This window comes from Pogona vitticeps, chromosome 3 (genome assembly GCF_051106095.1).
Source record: "Pogona vitticeps strain Pit_001003342236 chromosome 3, PviZW2.1, whole genome shotgun sequence".
In the NCBI taxonomy this organism is placed as follows: Eukaryota; Metazoa; Chordata; class Lepidosauria; order Squamata; family Agamidae; genus Pogona; species Pogona vitticeps.
This window is the reverse complement of record NC_135785.1, coordinates 200,804,846-200,832,495: the sequence shown is the minus strand read 5'-3', so window position 1 is coordinate 200,832,495 and position 27,650 is coordinate 200,804,846. Positions and strand designations below refer to the sequence as shown.

Below are 27,650 nucleotides of genomic sequence, written 5' to 3'. Positions count from 1 at the left end.
TGCATAAAGGGAAAAGGAACTAGTTCTGTAATGGAACATTTTCCACAACAGTAATCAATAGGATGTGACAAGAAGAGCCTTCAAATTAAATTATAGCTATTGTGTTAACAGCATCCCTAAGGCCAAAGCTTGAGACCTTGAAACACTAACTTTAAAATATCCATTTGGAGTGAAGTTCCCTTAGGTGCTTGAGAAATAATTGCCCTTATCCTATGCCAGATGAGTGTGATTAGAGCTGGAGATGGATTTTTCTGTGGTTCTCAGTGTTCTGAAACTTCTTGATCTGCACCCTGTGCAGTAACTTGAAAGTGTTACATTTGTCCTGAGGCCTTAAAAATGGTTGTCTCCCATGTTCTAGACTTGAAAGATATATAAAGGGACATTTAAAGGGTGTTTTTATAAAGCATTGATCATGTATGTTTAGAATTTTATTTTGTATTTTGAGCTAGAAAGACAGTCTTAAGGAAATTATAATTGATTCATAACACAACAAAGCAGTATAAGTAAGACGAAAATGCCTGTGTAAACCAGGTAATTACAGAATCCAAAGGCTGAAATCCAGCAGTAAGTTGCAACTACAGTAGGCCCATTGAATCAGTGGGTGTTTGGTGAGCCAGCTCTTTATCACTTTTTACAGACAGTAGATCGAGTTGAGATGTCCACTGCATCGTCTTGCCTGGCGAGATTAATTTGCTTTCAACCTGTGATGTCCAATGAGGTGGACAGGGTGCTTGTGCGCTGTTGTGCCACCACCTCCTCTTTAGACCCTTGCCCAGCCTGGCTCATCAAAGCAGACAGGCTAGTAACAACAGAATGGGCCACCGCAATAATTAGTGGGTCTCTCCAGAAGGGCATGGTTGCCCCTGCCCTTAAGGAGACACTCATTAGGCCCTTTAGAAAGAAACCTACAGTGGTGCCTTGCAAGACGATGTTAATTCATTCCGCGAAAATCAATGTCTTGTGAAAACATCATCTTGCGAAATGTGGTTCCCCATTGGAACACATTGAAATCTGTCAGCTTCTTGCTGGTAATTTGCAGAGTTCTGATGAAGGAAAAACACACACACTCTCTTCTTCTTCAAGACACGTGTATTTATAGAAATGTAGAAATATACAAAGCAGCAGTCCTTCGGCGTGGCAGAAATATAGAGGCAAAGTGCATAGAGGATAGCAGAACAGAGTATAGAGGAAGAAGATACATCACATACAGATGGTACACTTATATACATTTAAGCAGATGCTTCTGTCCAATCAAGACAGGTGTTGCATCATCTTCATACATGGGTGTTGCATCATACACAGATGTTGCATCATCTTCTTCACAGTCACTGTGACTCAGCACTTCTAAGTCTTACACAGGTGATCATCATGGCAGCTTATTACCATTACTGTCTTGACCTGTTCAGGCCTGTAAAATTCTCAATATTCTAACAAAATCCATTTAATGCGTTCAATGGGGAAAAAAATTGTTGTCTTGCGAAAATTGCCCATAGGAAAGCTGTTATGCTAAGCACGGGCCCAGCTGTCAAAATCGCGGTCTTGCAAAAAACTGTCCCTAAAAAAACCATTTTGTGAAGTGTGGCCACAGCTGTCAAAATCATCATCTTGTGAAAAACCGTCCCCAAAAACAACAACAACAAACCGTCTTGCGAAGCATGGGCTGAAACATCATCTAGCGAAAATCGCCCATAGGGAAAACTGTTTTGCAAAGTGCTATAGCGATAGCAAAAAACATCACCTTGTGAATTAACCATTTTGTGAGGTAATCATGTAGCGAGGCATCACTGTAATTTGCAGCAGACGAAATTGGGAATTATAGGCCCATCGCCAATGTTTCTTTCATGAGTAAGGTGGTTGAGAGGGTGGTGGCCAATCAGCTCCAGGCCCTCCTGGAGGAAACTGATGCCCTTGATCCATTCGAGTCAGGCTTCAGGTCGCAGCATGGTACGGAAACAGCATTGGTCGCCCTGCAGGATGACCTTCTGAGGGAGGCCGACAGGGGCAATATGTCCTTGTTGGTCCTCCTCGATATCTCAGCAGCCTTTGATACCATTGATCACAGTAGCCTCCTGAGGCAGCTCTCAGAGTTGGGAATTGGTGGCCTCGCTTTGGCGTGGCTCCATTCCTTCTTGGAGGACTGTCCCCAGAGAGTTCAGCTTGGCAAGATGACTTCCACCCCATGGATCTTCAATTGTGGGGTTCTGCAGGGGCCAATCATCTTGCCAATGCTATTTAATATCTATATGAGGCCGCTGGGTGAGGTCGTCCGGAGTTGTGGGGCCCAGTGTCATCAGTACGGTGATGACACCCAGCTCTACCTCTCCTTTTTTTTCCCTACTCCAGTGGATGCTGTTCTGACCCTTGAACGCTGCTTGGGGACCGTTCTGGAGTGGATGAGGGCAAATGGACTGAGGTTGAATCTGGACAAGATGGAAATCTTGCGCATGGGTGGCCCTGGCGTCAGTGGGTTGGAAAACTCCGTCTCCTTTGGGGGAGTGACTCTCCCTGTGAAGAGTGAGGTTCACAGCTTGGGCATCTGCCTGGACCCAGATCTCACCATGGAAACCCAGATGGCATCTGTGGTCCAGGCAGCCCATTTCCATCTCTGGAAATTGCCCAGCTGCGTTCCTATCTAGACCTGGGGGGCATTCACAAGACTGAATCATACCCTTGTAATCTCAAATATAGACTACTGCAGTGCTCACTACATGGGGCTACCTTTGAGGCTGATGTGGAAACTTCAACTGGTCCAGAATTCAGCAGCCAGATAAATAAATGAGGTGAAGAAATTTCAGCACATCTCCCCCACTCTGGTCGCCCTTCATTGGCTACCGGTTCGTTTCCGCATCAGCGTCAAGATTATGATGATAACATTCAAAGCCCTAAACAATTTAAGACCTAGGTACCTATCAGAATGTGTGCTCCCAGCCAGATCTGTCCATAATACCTGTTCCTCACAGGCAGGGTGGTTGAGGGCCTTGACCTTGAAGGAGGCCCGGAGAGGAAGAACTATAAACTGGGCCTTCTTGGTGGTTGCCCCCCAGCTATGGAACAACCTGCTGACTGAGATCCGCCTGGCACCCTTGCTGGATGGATTCAAAAGAGCATTGGAGACCTGGCTCTTCTGCCAGGCTTTCCTGGAGCACCAGGATCTTGTGCTCCCTTTTCACCATTCTTTTTGCTATCCTCTCCATCACCCTTTACACCACTTTACTGCCATCTGTTTTAATTTCTGATTTGCTATGTATTAACTTATAGTGTTTTAAAGTTTTTTTCTCCGTACATTGTTGTTAGCTGTCCAGAGTGGCCTGGTTACCAGATGATGTGGGATACAAATTCAAATTCAAATTCAATGATGATGATGATGATGATGATGATGATTTGATGATTTGATGATGATGATGATTTGATGATGATGATGATGATGATGATGGAATTAATCCTTCTCATACTTAGTCTTTTTCTTTTGCTGCTACCTTCAGTTTTTCCCAGCATTACTGTCTTTTCCAGTAGGTCCTCTCACAATGAGTCCAAAGTAGAACAACCTCGGTTTTATCATTTTTGCTTTTGAGAGAGTTCAGTCTTGGTTTGATCTAGGACCTACTTGTTTGTGTTTCTGGCAGGCCAAGGCATTCACAAAGCTCTTTGTCTTTTCTAATTCATTCATTTCTGACTCTCCAAATCTCATTCTTCTTCTGATTTCGTAGATGCAGCCTCCATTAAGATTAATCATTGGACTGAGGTCTACAAAATCTTTAACAATGTTGATTTCTTCACTTCCAACATTAAAACTGTATAACTCTATACAACTTCTGTAGTCATTATTTTTGTCTTCTCAGTGTTCAACAGCAGTCCTGCCTTTGTTATTGATGTTTATTGAGCCAATTTTCACTGCTTTTTCATCTTAGACTTGAGAGAGGAACACAAAAGTGTTGAATATGGTTTATAGCTTGTTAAATTTATTTGTTAATGTTGAAATAAATCTGATATTGAAATAGGCTAGATTTTTCAAATAATATAGGCTTTTTTTTTCTTTTTCAGATGAGACCCCAAAAAAAGATCTTTTTTTGTATTGTTGTGTTGGTCTTTGGTGGTTCCGCATTAACAATCCTGTTGATTTCTAGTGATGTCTACCCATTTTGCCAAAAAGACCTCTTCATTTTAAAGAGAAACAGTGGGGACTTTTTGAAACTGCCAGAGGCAGATTGCAGTATGAACACACCATTCCTAGTAATACTTGTAACATCTCGACTTGGCGAAACTGAAGCCCGGATGGCTATCCGCCAGTCATGGGGCAAAGAAAGAGTAATTGCTGAGAAACGAATTGTGACATATTTTCTCTTAGGAAACAATTTCCGATCCTACGAACAGATTGCTGTTGCTACAGAAAACACACTTTACAAGGATATCATTCAGAAGGATTTCCTAGATACATATTATAATTTAACTTTGAAGACTTTGATGGGCCTTGAGTGGATTCATAAATTCTGTCCGCAGTCTACGTTTGTGATGAAAACTGATTCTGATATGTTTGTGAATACGTATTACCTGACTGAACTTCTTCTGAAAAGAAACAGGACCTCTAGATTCTTTACAGGTTTATTAAGAATGCATGACCATCCAGTAAGGGATCCAAGCAGTAAGTGGTATGTGAATGAAGAGGAATATCCAGGAAACTATTACCCTCCATTTGCTTCAGGGACTGGTTATGTTCTCTCCACCGATGTTGCAAGTCAAATATATGTAATTTCAAAAAAGGTCCCCTTCTTTAAGCTGGAGGATGTTTTCATAGGTCTCTGCCTTTCTGAACTGAAAATTCAACCACGCAAACTTCATTCAGAGCCAACCTTTTTTTCAGGCCACATTCCATATTCTCCTTGCCGTTACAAGAAGATCATCACAAGTCATTATACAGCTCCCAGTCATATTATGTTGTACTGGGATGGGCTGGAGAAGTCCATTGCTGAAGAATGCCCAGAAAGTCAAGAAAATTAAAATACCTAAGATTATGTGAGTTATAATATACATATATCACAATAATCAAGCAGTCAAGTTGAAACACAGATTCCATTAGATATAGGCATCATGAATAATCTCTCCTGTATCTATAGAGCACGTTTTAGAACAGATAAAATGATTTCTTTTTTGACGCTCAAACTTGATTTTATTGTACATTAAAATGTGTAACACCGTTTTGTTTATTTCAGGGACCTGCAGAGGTTGCTGTGTGACAAGTTTGCTTTGTGGAGAAAATTGCTCACACAAACCATGACTTAGGTTTGACAATTCAAGAACACATTTGTGTTCAGAACCCATCAGTCCAGTACTGCTGGATGAAGTTCTGTCTTTTAGTTCTGAGGATATCAGCAATGTACTTGAGCAGAAATGTCTCCATCACCTGCTGGATAGCTCAGTGGTTTAGGTAAAAGACTGCCATGAATCTTGCCATCATCACCCTGAAGTCCTCTAAACCATTTGGAAAATAGATTTCTTAAAAAGCTATAGAGCAATTAATTATTTACTGAGCTAGCGTTTCATTCAATCAAGTCCAAAAATATGACTGTGGGGATATAATCTATCAAGAGATGAACTGGAATTGGCAGGAGATTTGGCCTGGGTCCAGAACAGGTTACCAAATGACTTGGGCTTGCACGTTTGGGGTGCTCAATAAATCTTATCGTACCATATGCTTGGACAACAGAACAGAATTTTTAGGACTGCCAACAGCAGTCTACAGGATATCCTCTAGTGCTCAATACCATCCACACTTGTGGAAAGGCAGCCCTGACAATTGCTTTGTGTTTGGGTGAAAAGTGGTTAACTGATGAAAAAAACGAGTCTGCCTCAGGAATTTTCCCTTGCTTGGTGCCACTTTGTGAATGGTAGTTCGTAGAGATGGGCATAAACCCCTTGTTTGATGGTTTGTGCCCTTTTGTTTTTCTGCCAAACAGATGTTCAGTGCTTCCCAGCCCCACCTCCTCCAGTGGGTGCCCACTCAGAAGCAGGGCGTCATTGCCCTGCCTCCTTTGGGTGATGCCTCTGAGTGTGCACCTGCCAGAGGAGGCAGGGCTGAGAAGAGCCGAACACCTGTTTGGCGGAAAAACAAACTGGCTCAAACTGCCAAATTTGTGTCCATTTCTAGTAGTAGGCACAAAAAGGTATCCTGTCATATAGACCATTGACTGCTGCCATTGGTGTTGTCAACATCCAGGCTGTAATGCTTGGCATCCTTTTTCCTCCCAGCAAATTGGGTACAATATTGTGCAGCAATAGCAGGCCGTTTCCTGATCTTGGATGAGCGTGCTGACCTGGCCTGTACTGGAGAGACCTGGCTGGATGGACCTGTGGGGGAGTTAGTCTCTCCCAGCTTTGCCTACCTGGTTTCTCTGTGCAGCAGCAGCAACAGGCCAGACCTGGGGGGTGGGGTGGGGAGGTGGAGTTGCAGTCATCTATCATGATTCCATCCCTCCCCCACTCACCAGGTGCCTTGTCACACAGTTTTCTCAGTTCAAGTGTGTATACTTAAAGGTGGGTGCCTGGGACAGAATAGGGATTCCGTTGGTGTACCATCCACCGTGCTGCTCATCAGCCTCCCTTTCCTGAGCTGACTGAGTTGGTATCGGAGGTGATGTTGGAGTCCTCTAGGCTGATAGTACTGGGTGTGATGGAGTTGAAGCAATAGAGGATATGTAGTCAGAGAAATGTAAGATGGGGTCAGACAGGTGCTGTGTGAAGATGATTTGAGAGATATTGGGGTGTGTTTTTCTAAGTGCTATGAGAGTGTTTTTTTGAAGACCGGTACAGCGTGGTTCGAGATTAAGCTGAAGGTCGGACAAGGAGCCCGTGAAAGACTCAACATGCCGAGCTAATTGGAGAAGAGATAAAACACCTGGATTTTCATAGGAATTGAGGGAGGAGGAGGATGTTATATTGGTTAACAGCCATGCAGTGTCAAGAAGAAGGGAGGAGTTAGAGAATGTAGAAAATACCCGATGGGTTATGTGGAAGAAGTTCAGAAGTTCTATTCCATGATGATGGAAGAGAAAAAGAACTTGATGGTTTGAGGATGTGGCTTGAAGGAGAAAAAATGTAAGTGCAGAGAAAGAAGGTGGGACTAGCCCACCTTAGTTCAGCATAATAGAGTTTATTATTTTAATGGGTTTAGTTATATTATTTAACTGTAATGATCTTTGAATATGTTCTTTATGCTAAAGCTTGAGCAATATAAGCTGATTCTAGAGTGGTCTTTTAGGCCAGATAGGCGGGGTATAAATCAAATAAATAAATAAATTCTATGAAACTCTATTTTTCTAATAAAAATTAATTATAAAAATCCTTACAAAGGACTGGTCATTTGAACAGCAGGGGTTCGCTAAATCCAGGAGGTGGAGAGGGCCACAAACTAGCTGTCTTTAAGAGTCCTACCTAACTGAGCTATTGTGAATTATAAGGAATCACAAAATCTATGTGTCTGTACTTGTAAAGCACTGGGTAAAAGTCAAGTGTTCTTTTAAGGTCAGACTTGTTCAAGCTTATGCTATGTACTGCTGAGGTCTTAGGACTTGCCTCAGCGCAAAGGTGGTAGGTAAGTGGCCTCTCGAACTTTCTGACCGATTGCTAAGCGCTCCTAAGGGAGGCTTGGGCACTACACTGGGGAACTTCCGTGTCCACGCTGAGACCAACTTATTAGGATTGGTTCAGGACTTCATGTCCTCCATGACAACCATGGATCTGTCTCAAGTGGTTTCTGGCCCAACACATATAGCAGGGCACACTCTGGACCTGCTGGGCAGGATGATGGTGATCTGGGTGTGGAGGAGCTCTTTGTAGTTCTGTTCTCATCGACAGATCACTATTTGGTGAGGTTTAGACTTACTGGAACTCTTAATCTCTGCAAGGGTGGAGGACCTATTAGGATGGTCTGCCCCAGGAGACTGACGGATCCAAGTGGTTTTCTGATGGCTCTTGGGGAGTTTCCTGTTGCCTTGGCAGGCGATCCTGTTGAAGCTCTGGCTGATCTCTGGAATGGGGAAATGGCCAGGGCGCTGGATACAATTACCCCTAAGCGTCGCCTCCCATGAAGTAGAACCAGGCAAGTCCCCTGGTTCACCAGGGATCTGGCGGTGATGAAATGAGTGGGACGGACACTAGAGCAACAATGGTGGAAAACTCAGAGTGAATCTGACCGAACACGGGCTAGAGCCCATCTGGAGGCCTATTCAGTGGCAGTGGCTGCAGCAAAGAAAAGGTTCTTTGCTGCTGCCATTGCATCTGCACAAAGTCGTCCAGCATAGTTGTTTCAAGGCTTCATACATGCCCCACCAAAAGAACAAAATACTGACCACTCCACAACCCACTGTGAGGAATTTACATGACATTTTGCAGATAAAGTCGATCGGATCCGCTCTGACCTGGATGCTGTAATCGATACACACCCGGTGGATGTAACTTTGGCCTTGTCCTGTCCTGTTTTAATGGATACTTTTCAGTTGGTGCAGCCTGATGATGTGGACAGGATTCTTGGAGAGGTGAATGGCACCACAGGTGTGCTCGACCCTTGCCCTTCCTGGCTCATAAAAGCAGCCAGAGGAGAAATGGCCAATTGGGTACGAGGAGTGGTAAATGCCTCCTTGCAGCAGGGTAGAATCCTTGCTTGCATAAAGGAGGCAGTAATAAGTAATAAGACTGCTACTGAAGAAGGCCTCCCTGGATCCCAGTGTATTGGATAACTACTAGCCAATCTCAAACATCCCATCCCTGGGCAAGGCACTGGAACATGTGGTGGTTTCTCAGCTCCAGGGATTCCTGGAGGAAGTGGATTATCCAGACCCATCTTCAATCTGGTTTCAGGCCTGGCTATGGGACAGAGACAGCTTTGGTCACCTTGGTGGATGACCTACACTGGGAACTAGACAGGGGGAGTGTGTCCCAGTTGGTTCTGCTGGACTTCTCAGTGCCTTTCGATACCATTGACCATGGTATCTTTCTGGGCCATCTCTCTGGAATGGGACTTGGATGGGACACTGGATTACAGTGGCCCCAGTCCTTCCTGGAGGGGAGAACTCAGAAGGTGGTGCTGGGTGACTCCTGCTCAACACCCTAGCCATTGGCCTGTGGCATTCCTCAGGGTTCTGCTTTGTCATCCATGCTTTTTGACATCTACATGAAACCACTGGGAGAGGTTGTCTGGAGTTTTGGGGTTCGGTGTCACCAGTAGGCGGATGATACCCAACTCAATCTCTCCTTTCCACCTAATTCCTGGGAAGCTGTCTTGACTCTAAACCAGTGCTTGGCATCAGTAATGGGCTGGATGAGGGCAAAGAAATTGAAACTTAATCCAGATAAGACAGAGGTGCCCCTGGTTAGTCAGAAGGCAGATGAGAGAACAGGGATACTGCCTGTGCTGGATGGAGTTATATTCCCCCTGAGAATGCAAGTCCGCAGCTTGGGTGTACTTCTGGCTTTATCTCTAAACTTGGATGCCCAGGTCTTGGCAGTGGCCAGGAGTGCATTTGCACAGCTAAAGCTAGTACGCCAGGTGGGCCTGTTCCTTGAGATGTTGAATTTGGCCACAGTGACACATGCCTTAGTTACATCCCATTTGGATTACTGTAACATGTTCTATGTGGGGCTGCCTTTGAAGACAGTTCCGAAACTTCAGCTGGTGGAAAACTCTGCAGCCAGACTACTGACTGGGGCCAGCTACAGGGAACATATAACACACCTGTTACAAGAACTGCACTGGCTACCAGTCTGTTTCTGGGCCCAATTCAAAGTGCTGCTCATTACCTATAAAACCCTATACAGCTTGGGTCCAGGCTACCTGAAGGACTGTATCTCCCTACATGCGCCTTCTCGGTGATGAAGATCAGCAGAGGCCCTCCTCTCGGTCCCATTGCCAGCACAAGCAAGCTGATGGGGACACAGGAGAGGGCCTTCTCTGTGGTAGTTCCCAGGCTATGGAACTCTCTCCCTTCTCTGTTATCCTTCCCTTCCCTGTTATCCTTCCAAAAAAAGCTAAAGACCCATCTCCTCAGGTAGGCTTTTAACAAGTACAACTGAATCCCCATTTTAGCAGATAATTTTAATCTTTTTATGTTTTCATGTTTTAATCTTTTAATTTTATTTTAAATCATATATTGTTTAATTTGTCTTTCAATATTTAACTTACTGTGCTTTTAATTGTGTGAATTTTAATGCTGTGAGCTGCTTTGCCTTCTATCCTTCCGAGGTCAGTAAAATGAGTACCCAGCTCGCTGGGGGCAGGGGGCAATGTGTAGCCTGGATAATTAACTTGTAAACTGCCCAGAGAGTGCTTGCGGCAAATAAATAAAAGAATTTATTATTATTATTATTATTATTATTATTATTATTATTATTATTATTATTATTATTATTATTATTATTATTATTATTATTATTATTATTATTATTATTATTATTATTATTATTATTATTATTATTATTATTATTATTATTATTATTATTATTAATGTGGCACAGTGGTTAAACCACTGTACTGCAGCTAAAACTGTGCTCACGACCTGGGGTTCAAATCCCAGGTAGCCGGCTCAAGGTTGACTCAGCCTTCTATCCTTCCGAGGTTGGTAAAATGAGTACCCAGCTCGCTGGGGGGGGGCAATGTGTAGCCTGCATAATTAAATTGTAAAATGCCCAGAGAGTGCTTGAAGAGCTATGGGGCGGTATATAAGCAGCACGCTTTGCTTTTTGCACACTTTACTACTACTACTACTACTACTACTACTACTACTACTACTACAGTGGTGCCTCGCATAACGAGTGCACCGTTTAACGATGAATCCGCATAGCGATGCGGATTTTGCGATCGCTAATGCAATCACATACCAATGTTTGAATAGGGCAAAAATCGCTTTGCGACGATCGGTAAGCATTTCGCTTACCGATCTTCGCATTGCGATGTTGGGGGAACAGCTGATTGGTGGTTCCAAAATGGCCACCGGAACACCCAAAATGGCCACGCGCAGCATTTTCGCGCCCTGCCCTCGCTTACCGAGGGCGTGAAAATGGCGGCCGGGTGGGGAAACTTCGCTCAATGGTGAGTTTGGGCCCCGTTGGGCTTTTCCGTTCCGTTTAGCGATGTTTCCCCATAGCGAAGGTTAATCCGGAATGAATTAACCTCGCTATGCGGGGCACCACTGTATGATGATGATGATGATGATGATGATGATGATGATGATGATGATGATGATGATGATGATGATGATGATGATGATGATGATCGGGTATACAGACAGCACAATATGCCACATTCATAAACTGGAAGGTTTTTAAATAATTGTATGGCGTATATACGGGAGGTTAGCGGAGTATGAGCAGGGTGACAGAGACCTATACTGTTATTTTTACAGAATATTTTAAAGAATATTTACATATATGCTTTCCATAAATGTGTTTTTTTAAAGGAAGCATAAACTCCATTTTATTCCCCTGTTCAATGTGGCATTATCATTTATGTGAGTTTCAAATGTAAAATTGCACATGCTCAGATTATTGCTTTTTATCAGGCTTGATAAATATTCTCCTTTTCTTTCTCTGTATCTCCCTTTATTTGTTTTCATATATCAAGAATAAAGAAGAACAAGATGTAAAATATGGAGTGGTGATGACATGAGAAATGTTAATTGTGTGCTTCATAATCGAACATAACAGACTTTCTAAAGAGGTGTGTCTAGAAGATCATTAAATCTGTGGTCTAAAATTATTTAGATGCAGCACTGTTTCCACACAAAGGTGTGGTAAAGTGAAAACCTATGCAGTACCTGCTTAATTTCTACCTGTTATTGCAGTCATGAAAATGTCACACAGTGTGGATTATTTTTTGTGCTTGAGCCCCCCCCCCTTAATGTGTGCTGAGCATTCTCTAATAATTACAGTAGGTAAGTACAATAGCTTCTTTTTACTTCTCAGAGGCAAAAGTTAGTTTTGTAGCTGCTTTTTACTTCCTGCTTTGGCAGCCCTTGTTAATCATTACAAAGCAAGGGAGTACGCTTGGGTTCTACAGTACAAACAAGCCTTATCATGACATTAAATATTACAGCTAAGTCAGGTAGATCTCAGTTAGAAAGCAAAAGTGGAACAAATTGTTTTCTCAGGATCTTCCTGATCAATTCTAATGAAAAGCAATGTGAGAATTAATTAGAATAAACTGGTTGTGTGGCTATAGGAGGAGTTGTTTGTGTGGGAGAGACAACTTTTCTTAGGGTTCTAACACTAGATCCTTCAGGTTAAAAGGTAAGGTGATTCTTCAACATACAGTACGCGACTAAATTGAATACTGGTAAACGATTCTGTCTTCTATAAGCCTGTGATCAACAATATTAGGATAATGAATGAGGCATATCGCAGTAATTAAAATGTTATGGTTGGGCAAATTTAAAAAGTCAAAGAGGAACCAGGAAGCAGGAAGTATTGTGGTTGTTTCAAGTGGTGTTTGTTTTTAAGAGTAAACATGAAGACATATCAAACATTAATTTTATTTAACAAGTTTGCTTTGAATTTCTAACTTTATCTCTCCTGTGCTGTCACTGTACTGTTTTTGTTGAAAAAAAAGTCCTGTATTTGTTCCCTCATGCAGGGCCTTCTCTCTGGGTTACTTAAATTTCTCTTCCTGTCTTCTAGTGTAATCCCTGTACTTTACTTTCACACACTTTGATACATCTTTTGTTTTCTAGTAAAAACAACAAAACTTCACAGGTGCATTTGGTGGCGACAGGGGGAAGAGGACCTGCTCTGTTGCAAAGACTCCTCTTTACTGTCATTCTGCAAGCAGGCAAAGGCCTTTTCTCTTCAGGCAAGCTTTCCCTCAGTGACTGGCTGCCTGAGTAGAATTTTTAAAATGGATTATTATGCCTTATTGCTTTGAATGTGTTTTGGTGTTCCTTATGCTTACTGTTTTTAGTATGGCACTTTTTTTGATCCTTTCTAGTATTTTTATACTCTTCGTTATTAGCTTAACTGCTATCTTTTTATGCAAGATGCCTTGAGTCCTTTTTATGGAGAAAAGTGAGGAAAATATTTTTATTGATAAAATAAACTATTTTACACATGACAGTATATTTTCAGCATCCTCAGTACTATATACTGTACTGCCTTGACTTTAGAGATAGTCTTTTAGATTAGGAGGCTTCTGTAGTGGTTGACCTGCCAGAATCTTAATTGCCTTTACTCCAAGAGACATTACTCTGTCCCGTGTTGACTGGAATCTACCCATCTGAACAAGGTTAAGAGGAGCTGGACAGTCTCTCATTCACTCAGGCAGAAAAATCCAGACACTCAGGGAGAAGAACTTCAGTGATATCCTTAGCCTCTTGACAATGCTTCCCTCCGGCTTGCCCTGCTGGTTCTAAGTCTGCTATAGTTTGGTTGCTGCTCTGTTTGTGCCTTTGATTCTTCTTCCTCATCGGACCATCCTAAGTCACAAACTCGAATGGCTATGATTTTGGACTTCAGCTTTCTTCCACTACTTATTCTGTCATTCTGAAACCAAAACATTCACACATAATTTGGGTAGATCTTTCGCTTGGTTTTTGTAGTAATATGTCTGTCTCAATTTCTGTACTGCTGTTAGTTTGGGTCATCTGCTTTAGCCCCTCTGATTATACATTGCCTCTCACTGGTAGCAGTATCTCTATCTTTTGACCCATCAAATTATGTGCTAGATTCCCACCCCAGTCATTGTTGTCCTAGCTTTGGTCAAAATTGTCTTTGCAATTTTCACAGCTGATTCAGCACTCTTTTTGCTCTGAGAATCAGCAGGTGAAGGCAACTGGTGCTCCTGTTTTGTCTGGGTGTGGAATGTCCTGAATTCTGTCGTCCATTCATGGGTATATTCTACAGACGGCAAAACGATTCATTAACTTTCTTAGTGCTGTCTCAAATTTGATATACAACAGTGGCTGCATTATCTAGACGTTGGGGTTGTAGTCTACTGTTAGAAAGTCCTTCTCTAGCTGCGTAAACAAATCTACTCCCACTTTTCACTTAGCTTGGTACCATGTGGGTATAAAGTCTGTTTTTATTGTCTTTTACATGTGAACCTCTAGTTCCTATCTCGGTTCGGACGTCTATTGCTGATGAGCAATATGTATGAAAAAGCAAGACTTGCTCACAGAGATCAAGCAAGAGGATGTGGTGAGAACTGCTGACTATATGTTTAAGTGGCTTTAAGCAGGAGCTGAGGGGACAATAAAGGCTGTTCTGTCATCTGTCCTAGTTTGACTGGTAGAAGATTGTTTCTTTGTGGTTCTATTGATCTGTTATTCATGTCTTCAGGTGGGAATTGACTTTCTTAAACCCTTGAATTGACAGACTCTGTTCAAGTGGATCCAGTTGTGCAGCTATCCTGTAAACAATGTTTTTTGTAGTATGTTCCATGCAAAAGCTACGATCATATAGATATTTATTACTGTTGGTTATAATTAGAGATGGGGGTATTTGTATATGAAAACAAATATCCCCGTGCAGATGGAATTAACGAGGGTTCGGCCCCTGGGGCTGTACTATCTGCTCACGTGACCACTGGCTGTGGTGGCTGCACTCATCCAATACAGTGGACCCTCGACTTACAGACGGCTCGACTTACAGACGGCTCAACTTACAGACTTCTCTGGCTGCAAAATTTAGATTCGACTTGCAGCCAGAGAATCGACTTACAGACCAGAAAAAAACCAAAATGGAATAAAAATAGAATAAAAATCACTGGTTATAGGATTAATCGGTTTTCAGTGCATTGTAGGTGAATGGAGATTCGACTTACAGAGTTTTCGACTTGCAGCCACCATTCCAATACGGATTAATTCCTTAAGTAGAGGGTCCACTGTAGCTCCTGAGTGACATTCTCTTCCAGTTGGCTAGCCACTCCTGGCAGAGAGAGGCAGGACGAATCTCCCTGCAAGGCTGCTGATTGGCTAGCCGAGCGGCACTCTGGAGTGATTGGAAGGAAGAGAGGGGCCATCACCGCCACCCGATGTGTTAACTCCAGCTGTGCAAGGATATTCATATTCATATACAAATACCCCCATCTTTAGCTATAATAACAGTGTAATTGAGATAAGGCCTCCTGTAACTAAGCAGTGGTGTTGAGAAAGTTGACCTTACACGAACTAATCTGAGGCAGGGATGATAGCTGAGTAGAAGTTTGATATTCTTGGAAGATCTTCACCGGTGCCTCTTTTCCATGATTCCAAAAAGAGATACTAGTAAAATTCTACCAAGAATTCAATAACTTCCGGCTCATCATATAACAATCTGTCTATTTATGCTTAGTTGTACTTCCCACTTTCAGCAATTCTTAACAACTATAAACCTTGCTGGAAACTCTTAATGAAACCTTTAAGAAATACCAGTATGGCCATCATCTTGTTGGTCCTATTCAAGCTTAATAATAATCACATGCCATCAAGTCAATTCTGACTTATGGTGATTATTTTCAGGGTTTTTCGGACAGAGAATACTCGGAAGTGGTTTACCATAACTTCTTCTGGGGGCATCTTGAAACTCTGCAGCTTGCCCAAGGTCACACAGGCTGGCTCTACTCCGAGGAGGGATAGTGTGGAATCGAACTCCCAACCTCTGGTCCCACACTCCAATACCTACTGAGCTATCCAACCAGCTCTACTCAAGCTTATGCCAAATAAAAATGTTACTTTTCAGGTGCCATAAGGATTTCTGCTTCTACACCTATAATGCCTTTTAACAGATAGGTTAGAGTTCTCACAAAACTGGAAAAACACAGGCTGGCTTGTGGGGTTGAACAATGTGACAGCTCACTTTCCTAAAAAAAAATACATGCAGCAGTAGTGGGTACCTTGTGGTTTGATGCAGAATGAAAATTCTATTGAGGGTTATTTTGTATTCATGCTGTAGACTAACAATAAGCCTGTCATGCAACTTCTAGTTCAGTGTCTCATCATTTCAAAAGACATGATCTTTTCTAAAATGCAAGCACATTGTCTTTGAATACTTCACTTTCAATAATTCTTTGCCAGTAAAAGATATTCCTTTGTTGTTGTTTGTGTTGCTTGCAGGTAGATTACTTTCTTTAAAATTATAACTTCAAATTATTTAAAATGCACATAGCATATATGTGAATCTTTTCTTCTCCTCCAGATTCAAGAAACTAGCATGCTAAATGGAAAGACGTCAGGAATGGATTGGGCTGACTCTATGTCTTTTCATGTTTCTAACAGGTATGACTCTTTTCTGATTGGCCAAGCATAGCAGGGCCTATGTATAACTCATTGGTTTGCTATTTGTCAGGCTGTTTGTAGTGCAATAACTTTGTAGAAGGATGAAGTATGAGGATGATAACCAGACCTTCTGGCACAATTCTGTACATCATCTTTGAATAATAGCTTAGCTATTCCCTCTGCATGTTTATTTATTGGTTTACTTAAAATGTTTATACACTTCCTTTCTCCTAGTCACCTCCCCCAAAACATCAAAATATAATGCATGGGTGACTATTTTTAAATTTATTTTTTCATTTGTTTATTTTACCCTGACTTTCTCCTTAAAAAGGACTCAAGGTGGTTTGCATAATTGAAAGGCAATATTTAAAAGCTAAAAACTAATTATACAGATACTAGAAAAATCAGATAAACACTATGCAAAAAAGGTAAACAAAATTGACACCAAAATCAGATACAAAACAAAAACAGAATTAAAGCAACAAGGCACAACATTCCATTTAAAAATGCCTCTCAGACAATCAATCATTAAGGGAAGGCCTGCCTGAAGAGAAAGGTCTTTGTCTGCTTGCAGAAGAACAATAATGATGGGGCCAGCCTAGTCTTCTGTTCGAGGAAAGAGGGGAAACTATGCGTTTACAGTGTCAGTGGAGCTAAGTAACAGGATTTTGGCCACAGGAATGTATGTTTGCTGTGCACTGGTGGGAAGCTATCTGATTTTTCACTTAATATTTATACAGTTAACATTTCTGTCATTAAGTACATGGACAAAAATACATGGAGTTTGCTTTAATTCTGCATGAAAGTGCCTGTTGAAAGAGAGATTTGTAATATCGAAATAGAAGAGATCAGTTATTATATATTGTCAAAGATATTCCATGGTAACTGCTGTCCATTGATCAATGGATCAATCATAGTTATATCCGAAAGAGGAATATCACGATTTGATTCAGAAGGGGCCTTTCACATCACAACACCTTGCAGTCCACAAGTAGAAACAATCTCTCTTTATTATGGTTCTCTGATTGTTTTGAGGCTGGTGATCAGATGAATCAGGGCTACCCCACGACAATGGGCTGCTGAAGAGAGAGTAGCAGATCAAGGTGGCAAGCTGCAAATTGTCACCACATTATTTTGGCAGAATGAAACTTAAAATCCTACAGATACCTCTCGCCATCTATCAGAGTAAAAAGGCAAAAAAGAGCAACAGATTTAAATAATTGATTTCTAGGCATAGCCAAACATTCTCAATAAAACTTGCTAGTTTTCAATTTGCCATAATATGTTGTTTTAGCTGCAACAGACTACAGGAAGAAAATTTGAAAAAGAAAGTACAGATGCATTGGAATCAGTTCCCATACACAGGGATTATTCTGCTATGTTATCCACATATGCTGTACAAACAAAGCTTGAGTATGGTATTTAAGCTGTAATGCAGTTCTTGGCTGTGGAAAGATCAGCCACATAATTATTTTTGCATTTCTTTTTAAGTCCAGTTTGGCAAATGTGAGAACATATTATTAAGGTCATTGCCTATCCGTCAGCTTAACTATGAACAAATATTTAAAAAGTTAACTCTTGCAGATCACTGTGTACAGGATTAATCTGAAAAACATCAAAGAGTATTCCAAGGGCTTACAATGGTACATATGACTTGGCACAGCTGTCAAACTGCGACACAGGGCACAACTTGGAGAATGCTTCCTGAGAGATCCTGAGAACTATAGTCCAAAATTTTTCAAATTTCCAAAGTACTATATTCAGTCAGAGACAGTCCTTCCTAAGGAGCCACATCTATCACTGGAAATAGTGTGAAAGAACCTACATTCCAATAGGCATTTTAGTGGGCTCAGCCACTGAACCAGAAGGTCCAGATTTATTATATCAGGATGGGCAGGCTTTGAGCTTCAACCCAAATTCTTTCTTGGTGGAACCCAAGTTCACCAAACTGGAATCAAGTGCAAAATAGTGGTTCAAGAAGTTTACACAAAGTGCATAACAACACTTTGAGAACAATATGCTTCTGAGTACAAATGTACTCACAAATATACTCTTAAAGGTAAAGGTTCCCCTTGACATTTTAGTCCAGTTGTGTCTGACTCTAGGGGGTGGTGCTCATCCTGTTTTCAAGCCATAGAGCCAGCGCTTGTTCGGAGACAGTTTCTGTTGTCACGTGGCTAGTGTGACTAGGGAACACCGTTTTACCTTCCCACTGAGGTGGTACCTATTTATCTACTTGCATTTGCATGCTTTCAAACTGCTAGGTTGGCGAGGAGCTGGGACAAAACGACAGGAGCTCACTCCGTCGCGTGGATTCGATCTTATGACTGCTGGTCTTCTGACCCTGCAGCACAGAGGCTTCCTTTTACATAATTGTTCTTGAACTTAGCAGTCAATTTGACCCTTGGAAGTCAGCACCCCATGCTGACCTAATGTCATTTTTGTATCATCAGATCTTAGTCTATTTACACCACACAACTCTTTCATTAAATTGAACATTGGCTTAGTTTAGAAGTAATGCAAAACAATTCTTTAGTCTTACATACTTATTGGCAACAACCATTGAGGATGCTTGCCCATTTTTCTACAAAGAAAAGAGAAGGAGGTTAGAAAAACTTTAAAATAATATCTAAGTTAATATGAAAAAATCAGTTATGTGCCACCCAGCTTTTTCTGTTTTCTTGTGTGGGACAAATTCATGATACAAAACAATTGTTTTGTCCATAGTATTGACAGGGAAGGATGTTCGTAAGCTTGGCAAACAGTCTGGCCTCAATTTGTCTTAGCAATGAGATCACCAAGCTACATCGATTTGTTATGCTGGTTAATTATATGGAAGTTTCACTGTGCTGCTGGTATCAGTCACACTTTTGACAAAGGCTGATTCAGACCTAGGTATGTTGATTTTATAGCTGTTATCACAATATGTAGGCAAGCTAAAGTAGAAACATCTTTATTAACACTGGTGTTGGTTTTGTTTCATTTCTTGTTTTTTCAGATCCTGGCTTTACCTCTTCCATCATAGAAGGTCCCAGAAATTTAACTGTTCTAGCTGGTTCAGCAGCCCAGTTTAACTGCACAGTGTCAGAAGGATGGGATGTTTTGATATGGCTTTTCAATGGAAATCCTAGGTTGACTCTACTGAGTGATGGAAAAACATATATATCTCCAAGATATAGCCAGAAAGGTTATTCAACAGACGGCAGGTTTACTTCGGAGCTGACAATCTCAGATGTCCAACTGAATGATTCTGGACAAATAAAATGTAGCATACAGAATGAAGAAGATGATATGTATGCATTTCTTACTGTCCAAGGTGTGTATACATTTTCCTGATCATTCAGTTTTTTGTGTGTGCATTACAAAACTAATTGATATTAACTGGCTCCAATCTTACTAGTTATGCCCATTGGTTTCATACAATTTGCATAAATCTCTGTGGTGAATTCGCACATGTTAAGAAGTTGGGAAAGGCATCTGCTGTTACATATTGTTTAATTGTTAAGTCATGTCCGACTTGACAGCACGCCAGGCACACTGTTACATACTGACTTCTTAATTTGTGGCAATTCAGCACTGAGATTTACCTCAATTGCTTTACAGTGGAATAAAACATAAAAGGATTTTGGTGACTGTACATTTTTTTATACTTTCTTTCCTCATACCTTGAAAAAGTCCTGTGATAGCTTCAAAACCAACCATTTATTTTGACATAAGCTTTTGTGGGCTAGAGATCACTTTTCTAAAGACATGAAATCACCCTCAGGTGGCCCATATAAAATACATAATATAACACACACCCATATATTTGTTTCAGAGTAAGCAAAGCAGCAGGATGGGAGCAATGTTGACTTACGGTGCAGCCCTTTTAAACTCAGAATGATTACCTGAGCACACTTTCCTCCTTGTAAAAGAATCACGTCCACAGTTTTCTTAAAAAAATAAGAATGTTTGTGCTTGTTAAAGAAATGCACTCAAGAGATGAAAGGTGAGAGAAGTTGTCCTTCTGGCTAATTAAGCGGAAGACATCATGATCCATAGCTGCTCCTTTCATGTCCAGGGAACAAAATGAAAGACACCTAGTCCTTTGAGGAAAAAAGGAGAAAAGTGGCATCAGCAATCCTCAGAATATTACTCTAAGGTTGAAAAAAACTTGCTACTCATCAGAGCAGGTAAAGGCCTGTCTAGGAACCCTTATGAGGCATTTCTTTTTTTCTCTCTCTCTTCCCCATATAGAGGTGACTCTGTCTGTCCCCCCCACCCCTCTTTCTTTCTTTCTTTCTTTCTTTCTTTCTTTCTTTCTTTCTTTCTTTCTTTCTTTCTTTCTTTCTTTCTTTCTTTCTTTCTTTCTTTCTTTCTTTCTTTAAGTGTAAACTGAGTTGTTCCCAGTCCCCATCAACGGATGTAGAGAGGGAAATGCAAAGACTGGGGCCAGAAGGTTACAAAACCAGTAGATCAGTAACATCTCTCTGTCCATCTTTCTAGCTAGATACACATAATGACATTTCCAGATGTTTAACCTTCCTTAATTTATAGCAGAGATGGGGAATGTATTCCACTTTTGAGTGGTGCATGGGGCTATTGAGCCAAAGAGTTTGATCCCTCCTTTACTGAAGCCTAGAATAATAGTACATCTGAGCTTGAAGTTCTTATTGACAATTCCAAAGGCTTTGGAGAAGCATTTTAATATTTTAGAATGAGGGTGGGTTGCAGAAATAAAATGTCTGTTCGAAAACTGAGAAATTGCCACATGAGAGTTTCATGAATAAGAGAGTATGACCATCTGGGGAAACAGAGAAACAAAAAAAACCTAAACAGATAAATAAAACAAAAAACCTAAAAGATGACACAGTGAAAACAAACAGCCTCAGATTCAGATATTTTCAGACCTATTTGTGATGAGTCTGTCAGCTACAAGCAAAATAAATCAGTTTCATGTGACAAATGGGAATGTTCAAAGCCAAGTGGGGAAAAAAATCTCCCACTGGACACTGGTGGCAATCACAAAAGTAAACGTACTTCAGTAGAAATGTCAATAGATAGCTCCAGCCTAAAAATGCTGAACCAGATGTTATCTTCAATTCCATTCTGGCTTAAATTTCTTCTCATTGGCTTTGGGCTCATCCAGATAGAGCATTTGTTCCTCTGCATGTGTCCAATTGTGCACTAATGATATTGGCCTTTTCCCCACTCTCGGACAACACAAGGATTAAATTGGTACCAAGAGTGGCAAAAAATGACAACCCCCCTGACTTTTCATTAAAAAAAAGAGACAAGAACAAAAACACCAATCTGCTATAGGTGAGTGTTCACTTGTTTCCTTTTCTATGTTGGTGGAGTTCAAACAGAAAGAGCTTCTTTGGTAAGAATATTTCAATGTTAATTCACCAACAATAAAATAAAAGCAGTTTTCAACACAACAATCTATTCTGTAATGGCTTTAAAGTCTTTCTTCATGATTCTGAAAAAGTTGTTGTGAAAGAGTTGTTGTGGGGTGAGTCTCCACTGAAAAGAACTCATATTGAAAGCTTTCAGTGATAGCACTAGCCAGTTGTTGTTTTAATCCAGAATAGATCATCTCTCTCTCTCTCTCTCTTGAAGCATCCAGTTAAAACTTCTTAATTTCTTCAAAAGAAGTAAAGTGGGGATTTAGGAATCATTGTGGATAGAAACCCTGGTCAGGTTGGCTCTTATTCAGCACTAAGCACTAACACACAACCAAAGTGGTGGGGAAATGTGTATTCATTGCAATTCATTTGGATTTGCTTCCACAATGCAGTTTTATTAGAGGTACGTATCTTGGCAGTCAGACTTGCAAAGCAAGCCTCTATTTATCTGCCAATAATTCACATTGTAAGACATAGAACTGGCTAAGGCAGAACTTTAAAAAGAAACCTTCAGAAATACTCTTCTTGTGAGGAAATAATTATGGACTTATATTGGATTGTCACCAAATTGCTTGTTACTTGTGTTTTCTTTTGTTACTGCTCAGAATAATGCTTCAACACAAGTTGGGCAGTATAAAAAGTAGATGGATGTATGGATGGACAGATAGACAGACAGAAAGATAGATAGATAGATAGATAGATAGATAGATAGATAGATAGATAGAGAGAGAGAGAGAGAGAGAGAGAGAGAGAGAGAGAAGTGAGCAAATGCACTGTGAGAAGCAGACATCTTTCACCCCATGGTGGAAAATTGCCCCTAAATATATTCTAAACATGTTGCCTAGTTTGATAATTAGTCTTTACATTACTGTAAGACTTGTTCTCCTGCAACAGTCTAACACCAGTCAGGCTCAGCCCATGTAGCAGAACTATGTTTCGCGTATTGGCCATCTTATCTCTGGCCCTGGTCACACGAGGGAAATTTTCTAGTTTTTCTGATACTTTCCATACCTCTGTTGTAATGAATTGTGGTCACGTGGTTTATATTTCGGGACAAACGTCCCAAGAACTTACAGCGGTGCCGATTTATTTCCTCCTATTTGAATCATTATGGCTGGCTACACCAGTTTATTTTGTCTCTTGTTTCAAAGGGAAATTTAGTCCTTTGATTTATATATACACTAAAAATAATATTTGTTGATACATTGATAAATAAGGAATAGGATTCTCTCTAAGGTGCGTGACTGCATGAGTGCATGTGACTCTGCCCCCTCTGTATAGCTTTCCTCTTTCCCCATGCACCCACAGTGGTAGTTTACAGCCCCCTTCATTCTGATCACAATGTAACCCTTTGCGGGGGGGGCGTGTACTCACAAACCCAGTGGGGGCTTAAAATTAGAGGGAACGTTGATCAGGAAAGGATTTCTGCTTAGGAAAATGTCCTCTGTTGCACGGGTTGCTCCTGCAGAAATACATTGTGCACAGTGGACCTGGGATATTTGCACGGCAGTACTGGTGATCACACACACCCCCGGTTGACATTGGCATACCAACATTTCAATGTATCGTCCCATAAATATATATATATTTTCCTCATGTGACCAGGACCTCTATTACTCTAATACCAGCCAGATCAATCCTAAGTGATAGGTCTGGGTGGTATTGGAAGACCTATGAGGCAGAATTCACATTTCACAGAAAGTCCTGCTGATTTCCGCCAGCTAGGGCAGAAGTTGGGAGATGATCATATTCCACCACCACCCAGCCAGCCAATGGAGAAGGGTTTTGACCTCCCCCTCCATCTGACAGAAATGAAGGGGCTGTTCCCATCCCTGTTCCAGACTGGAAGAGGTGACAATCTTGGACCCTTTTCTGAAAACAGAACAGCTTTAGACATCATTGTGCAACCCAGCATGTATATGCAGTATAGGTATGTGTGTATAAAAATGATTAAGATCTGTCATCTACAGAATAGAACATTGTAACCAATCAGATTCTGTATGGTGTTAGCCAATTAGTGTTTGAAGATTTTAACTGCCAGATAGAAAAAGTGACAAGATGAGGTTTATTCTGTTTGTCCTGTCCACAGAATGTCCCACTTGGGATCTTTTTTTGCAAATGGCAATTTTTTTTTTGCCTGAGAGGGCATAGTTATGTCCCTCACTGGTGGTGGAGGCTTCTGTCTGCAGACAGAGGTCAATGGAAGGCCACCTCCACTGTATTTTAGCTAGCTCCAGCCATTTTTTTTTTAAAAAGGGAAATTGTGCTTTTTAGTAACTTTTTCCATAAAGTTCCTGTGATTGGTGAATACTGTGTTGTAATATACTTTACCCGGAGAGCAGGTGTCTTTGTGACAGCACTGTCAATAATTTCAGTTTGAAAAATACATCTAGAAATGCTAACTTTCTCTTCTGACTTCATAAATTTGTCAAGGAGGCATGTAACAGTGTTATACCCAAAATTCTTGATGAATTAAATGGGACTTCATTGTATAAAAATGTAAACTTAAAAGCCCCTTATATATCATAATGTAGAAGCCCAAAAGCGCAGTTTTATTCTTTCTCTTCCAAAACCATTAATACGCTCAAATATTACTTCTTCAACATTGAAATTAATCTCAAGGGGAAGGATTAGCATTTTTGGTGCTATTGTATAAACCAAAAGCAGACCATTGCTCAATAAAAGGAATTAAATGTGTTTGTTTGTATAATGCAAATTAAGACATTTTGAAGAAAGAAAACCATCTTTGTTTCCTAAACAGTTAATGGATCTTTGAATATCAAAAATAGCAACTTCACAGTAAGAAAGAACCAAACAATTGAAGTAACTTGTGAAGCTCTTGGATGGGCTCCTGCTCCACAGATTTCCTGGACAGGAAGTAATATCCTAATAAATAATTCAATGTACATTACTGACCAGAGTCAAGGATTAAATGGATTATATGATGAAGAAAGCACCCTAACCCTGACACCACTGGCTAATGTCACTGTGACTTGCTTAGCTGCCATAGATGCACTTTCTAAACCTCAGAATGCAAGTGCGACAGTCACTGTCTATGAACCTCCTCCAAGTAAGTGAATATCTTATCCGTGACCTTGTATCAGTTTCAAAATCTTCAATATGTTTTATGCAGGCACAAAAGGTACAGAACATACCTTTGGATGGCTGTGAGATTAGCAGTGCAAGCTTTTGTCTTGATGGATATCCACATATATCATGAAACTTGACTCTTTCATGTCCTCGATAAGAAGATGAACTCATGACTCATTTAGTGATATATAGTAGTAATGGACAAAAACCAAGATGGCAAATAAAGTGTCACAGCAGTCTATTTGGTGGATCCAGAATTTTTGTTTCATAAATAGGACAACCCCTGCACAGAACTCATCTCAGAATACTTTGGTTTGTGCAACATGGGAGGAAAGACAGTTTTCTAGAATTCTTCCTCTCCTGACCCCCATCCCTTGCCCCACTGTTCTAAAGGGTCTGCCTTTGGAGCAAATATTTTTAAGACACACAGGGAATGCCAGGGGGAGAGAGAGGAAACTCTTAGGCAGTGGAAATGTCCACAGTAGATTAATTGGACCTTGAAAATCAGCCTCAACTTTTGAAATCCATATTTACCCTACTTCAAAAAGGTTTTCTATTATACCCACCTAGGGCTCTTTCTGTGATTCATGAAATTATTCTACACAATACACTTATGCTTAGCTAAAGAAGGCAAAAAAAAAAAGCCATATCCAAATTTTCATGCTTGAGCACTAACAGAGAATAACGTTGTTTTTTTTAATAATAAGATCTTAATTGCATGCAAAACTATATACTGGGTATTGTAGCTTGCATCTAGATGTTGTGTTACCCAGATCCACTAGTCTTAGATCCAGTAAAATGAATGGGATTTATGTTCCATGTGAATAAGTTAAATACCAATGATTTCAATAGGTCCATCTTACAGATGACTATGGGTGTAATCTTAAGTAATTCAGATGGTGGAGGACTGGCTGAACTAACACTTGGCCAGCTGGGACTGTGCTGAATCCAAACCATTCCCAAACTAGGGCTGTTGGAAACTGCATAGGACCACCCTGACCCCGGCCTAACTTTGTACTGTCATAGTGGCCATGAGCAATGGAAATTAAAGCAATGGTCCAATAGTTAATGCACTCCTTGGTTTCTCCTTTCATGGGGGCTGGAATGTATCATGCACATTTCCAGTCTATGAGCCATTGTTTCATGTTTCATATTTGTTGGTATATTCTTATTAGGATTTTGACAGATCCAGTCTCTGTGGCTAGTAATCGTTCTATCGGTATCCTATCTACCCCAGTTATTTATTTCTTCTCAGTGCTTTCAGAGGAGTTTTCACTTCACTTTCTGGAATTGGGAGGTTCTTCATCATATGAATCCTCTTCAAAGGAATCTGTCACCCATTTAAATCTTCTACATAGGTCTTTGGTATACTGTTTTTAATTTCTGTATATTTTCTCCATGTCAGATAGTGTGCTTCTCTGTTGATCGTTCAGCATTCCTAATCTAGGCCTAAATTTCCCTTTCATTTCTTGAATCTTCTGGAAGAGATGTCTTGCTTTTCCTCTTTTGTTATCTTATGTTTCTTTGCACTGACAATTCTAATAGTTTTCTATTATACCAACCAGCTATTCAACCAGGTATCTACAGTATATCACAGTTTTGTCTGAGATACAGTACCCAGATTTTTGCCCCTTTTTGATGCGGAGTCATCAGACTGGAATCTTTCAGTGCAAAACTGCTCTATCTGGACAATTGTGAGGAGTATTAATTCACCCTCTTGACTAATTACCACCGCTACAGCATGATTACTGTACACTTACAGGTTACCAATGAGCAGTTCTAATTTTGCCTATACAGGCTGGTTCTGTAGCTGCAGATACTGTACACCTGAGTTGTTAAAGGTGGAACTGTGTAAAGTCCTTTTAATTATTAACCTGAAATGGAGACATTGCTGCCCAGAGTAGACCTTTGGTCTAGATGGGAGGGACAATTGTGGGAGGGGTAGAAATCTAATAACATAAAATAAAAAATACAGTGCAATGTAACTATAAACTAAGCATACATGATGCTGCAAGTGGGTTAATATTTCTGATATTATGAAAACCCATGATTTTGGTTTCTGTTTCGATAATTAAGGGCACAGAGTAGGAGGCAGGGTGTTTCCTGTGTTATCACAATCATATGGCTATTCCTCTGTAAAGCTTATTTCTATGAAAATAATGTTAATAAATGTTCATCAGATCCAAAGGATGAACGTTTATTATGCTTTGGATGTTGCCTTTCCTTCTGCTCTTGGGAAGAAGAGTGGTGGCACATTTTGCTGTTTCATGTTTCCCTTTGTGGGTCATTACACCCCTCTCAAATCCACTCTAGAAGGCTGTGGGACCCTTCAGTATGGTGGGGATGCTGCTAGGGGGAGGGATAGAATTACAGAAGGGCCATTCCCCCACCCCTGCCCATTCATCAGCGGATTCCTTTGCTTCATAACAAATTCTTTCTTTAACAGAAAAAAAATCCTTCACTTTACGGAAAGGGAAGCCAGGATATCCACCATCTTGAATATATCCAAGAATAGACCTTTGGATTTTGTTGTGGGTTTTATCCCTTTGATTCCATCTACAAGGCCCTGAAAGGAAAGCACTTGGCAATACAGCAGGTTTTGCTTGCAGAAAAACAAAAAACAAAATAAGCAAAAACAAAAGAGTGAAAATTGCTCCATAGCACTTCTGACAAGCTTAAAACACAGCCTGTGAACCAAAATGGCAGAAGTTTCAATTCTTCAATGCAAATGGAATACTAGTCTGGGCATTCAGGAATAACAGTGACATGTTTGAGGCATAATACTACTGTGTAACATTTTAAAAATGGCAATGTGAATTAAATTAAAAGGAAAATAGTTCATAAGGGAAGGAGGAACACTGGAGGAAAATCTGAGGATTTGGCATGTCAACAGCAATAACATATGTGTTGGGAGACTATTAAAGCAATGTGCTGGGAGACTATT

The 27,650-nt window shown here is 40.7% G+C and overlaps 2 protein-coding genes across 6 annotated transcripts in view; both read left to right on the top strand.

The window, feature by feature from the left end:
* Positions 1–2,711: 2,711 nt before the first annotated feature.
* LOC110076829 (beta-1,3-galactosyltransferase 5-like) lies at positions 2,712–5,174 on the top strand. Its single transcript, XM_020789342.3, has one exon. The coding sequence runs from the start codon at positions 4,042–4,044 to the stop codon at positions 4,993–4,995; it is 954 nt and encodes a 317-aa protein (XP_020645001.3). The 5' UTR covers positions 2,712–4,041; the 3' UTR covers positions 4,996–5,174.
* Positions 5,175–12,100: 6,926 nt separating this feature from the next.
* Positions 12,101–27,650, top strand: part of IGSF5 (immunoglobulin superfamily member 5) — a 38,015-nt gene continuing 22,465 nt past the window's right edge. For 3 of the 5 annotated variants that reach the window (XM_020789293.3, XM_020789291.3, XM_020789289.3), the window contains exons 1-4: positions 12,134–12,273; positions 16,150–16,229; positions 19,228–19,545; positions 24,378–24,686. In XM_020789293.3, coding sequence (XP_020644952.3) covers positions 16,172–16,229; positions 19,228–19,545; positions 24,378–24,686 — 685 coding nt within the window. In that variant the 5' untranslated portion in view covers positions 12,134–12,273; positions 16,150–16,171. Of the gene's footprint in view, positions 12,274–14,084; positions 14,173–16,149; positions 16,230–19,227; positions 19,546–24,377; positions 24,687–27,650 lie in introns of all 5 variants that reach the window. The other 2 variants (XM_072994150.2, XM_020789294.3) reach the window with 2 other exon arrangements.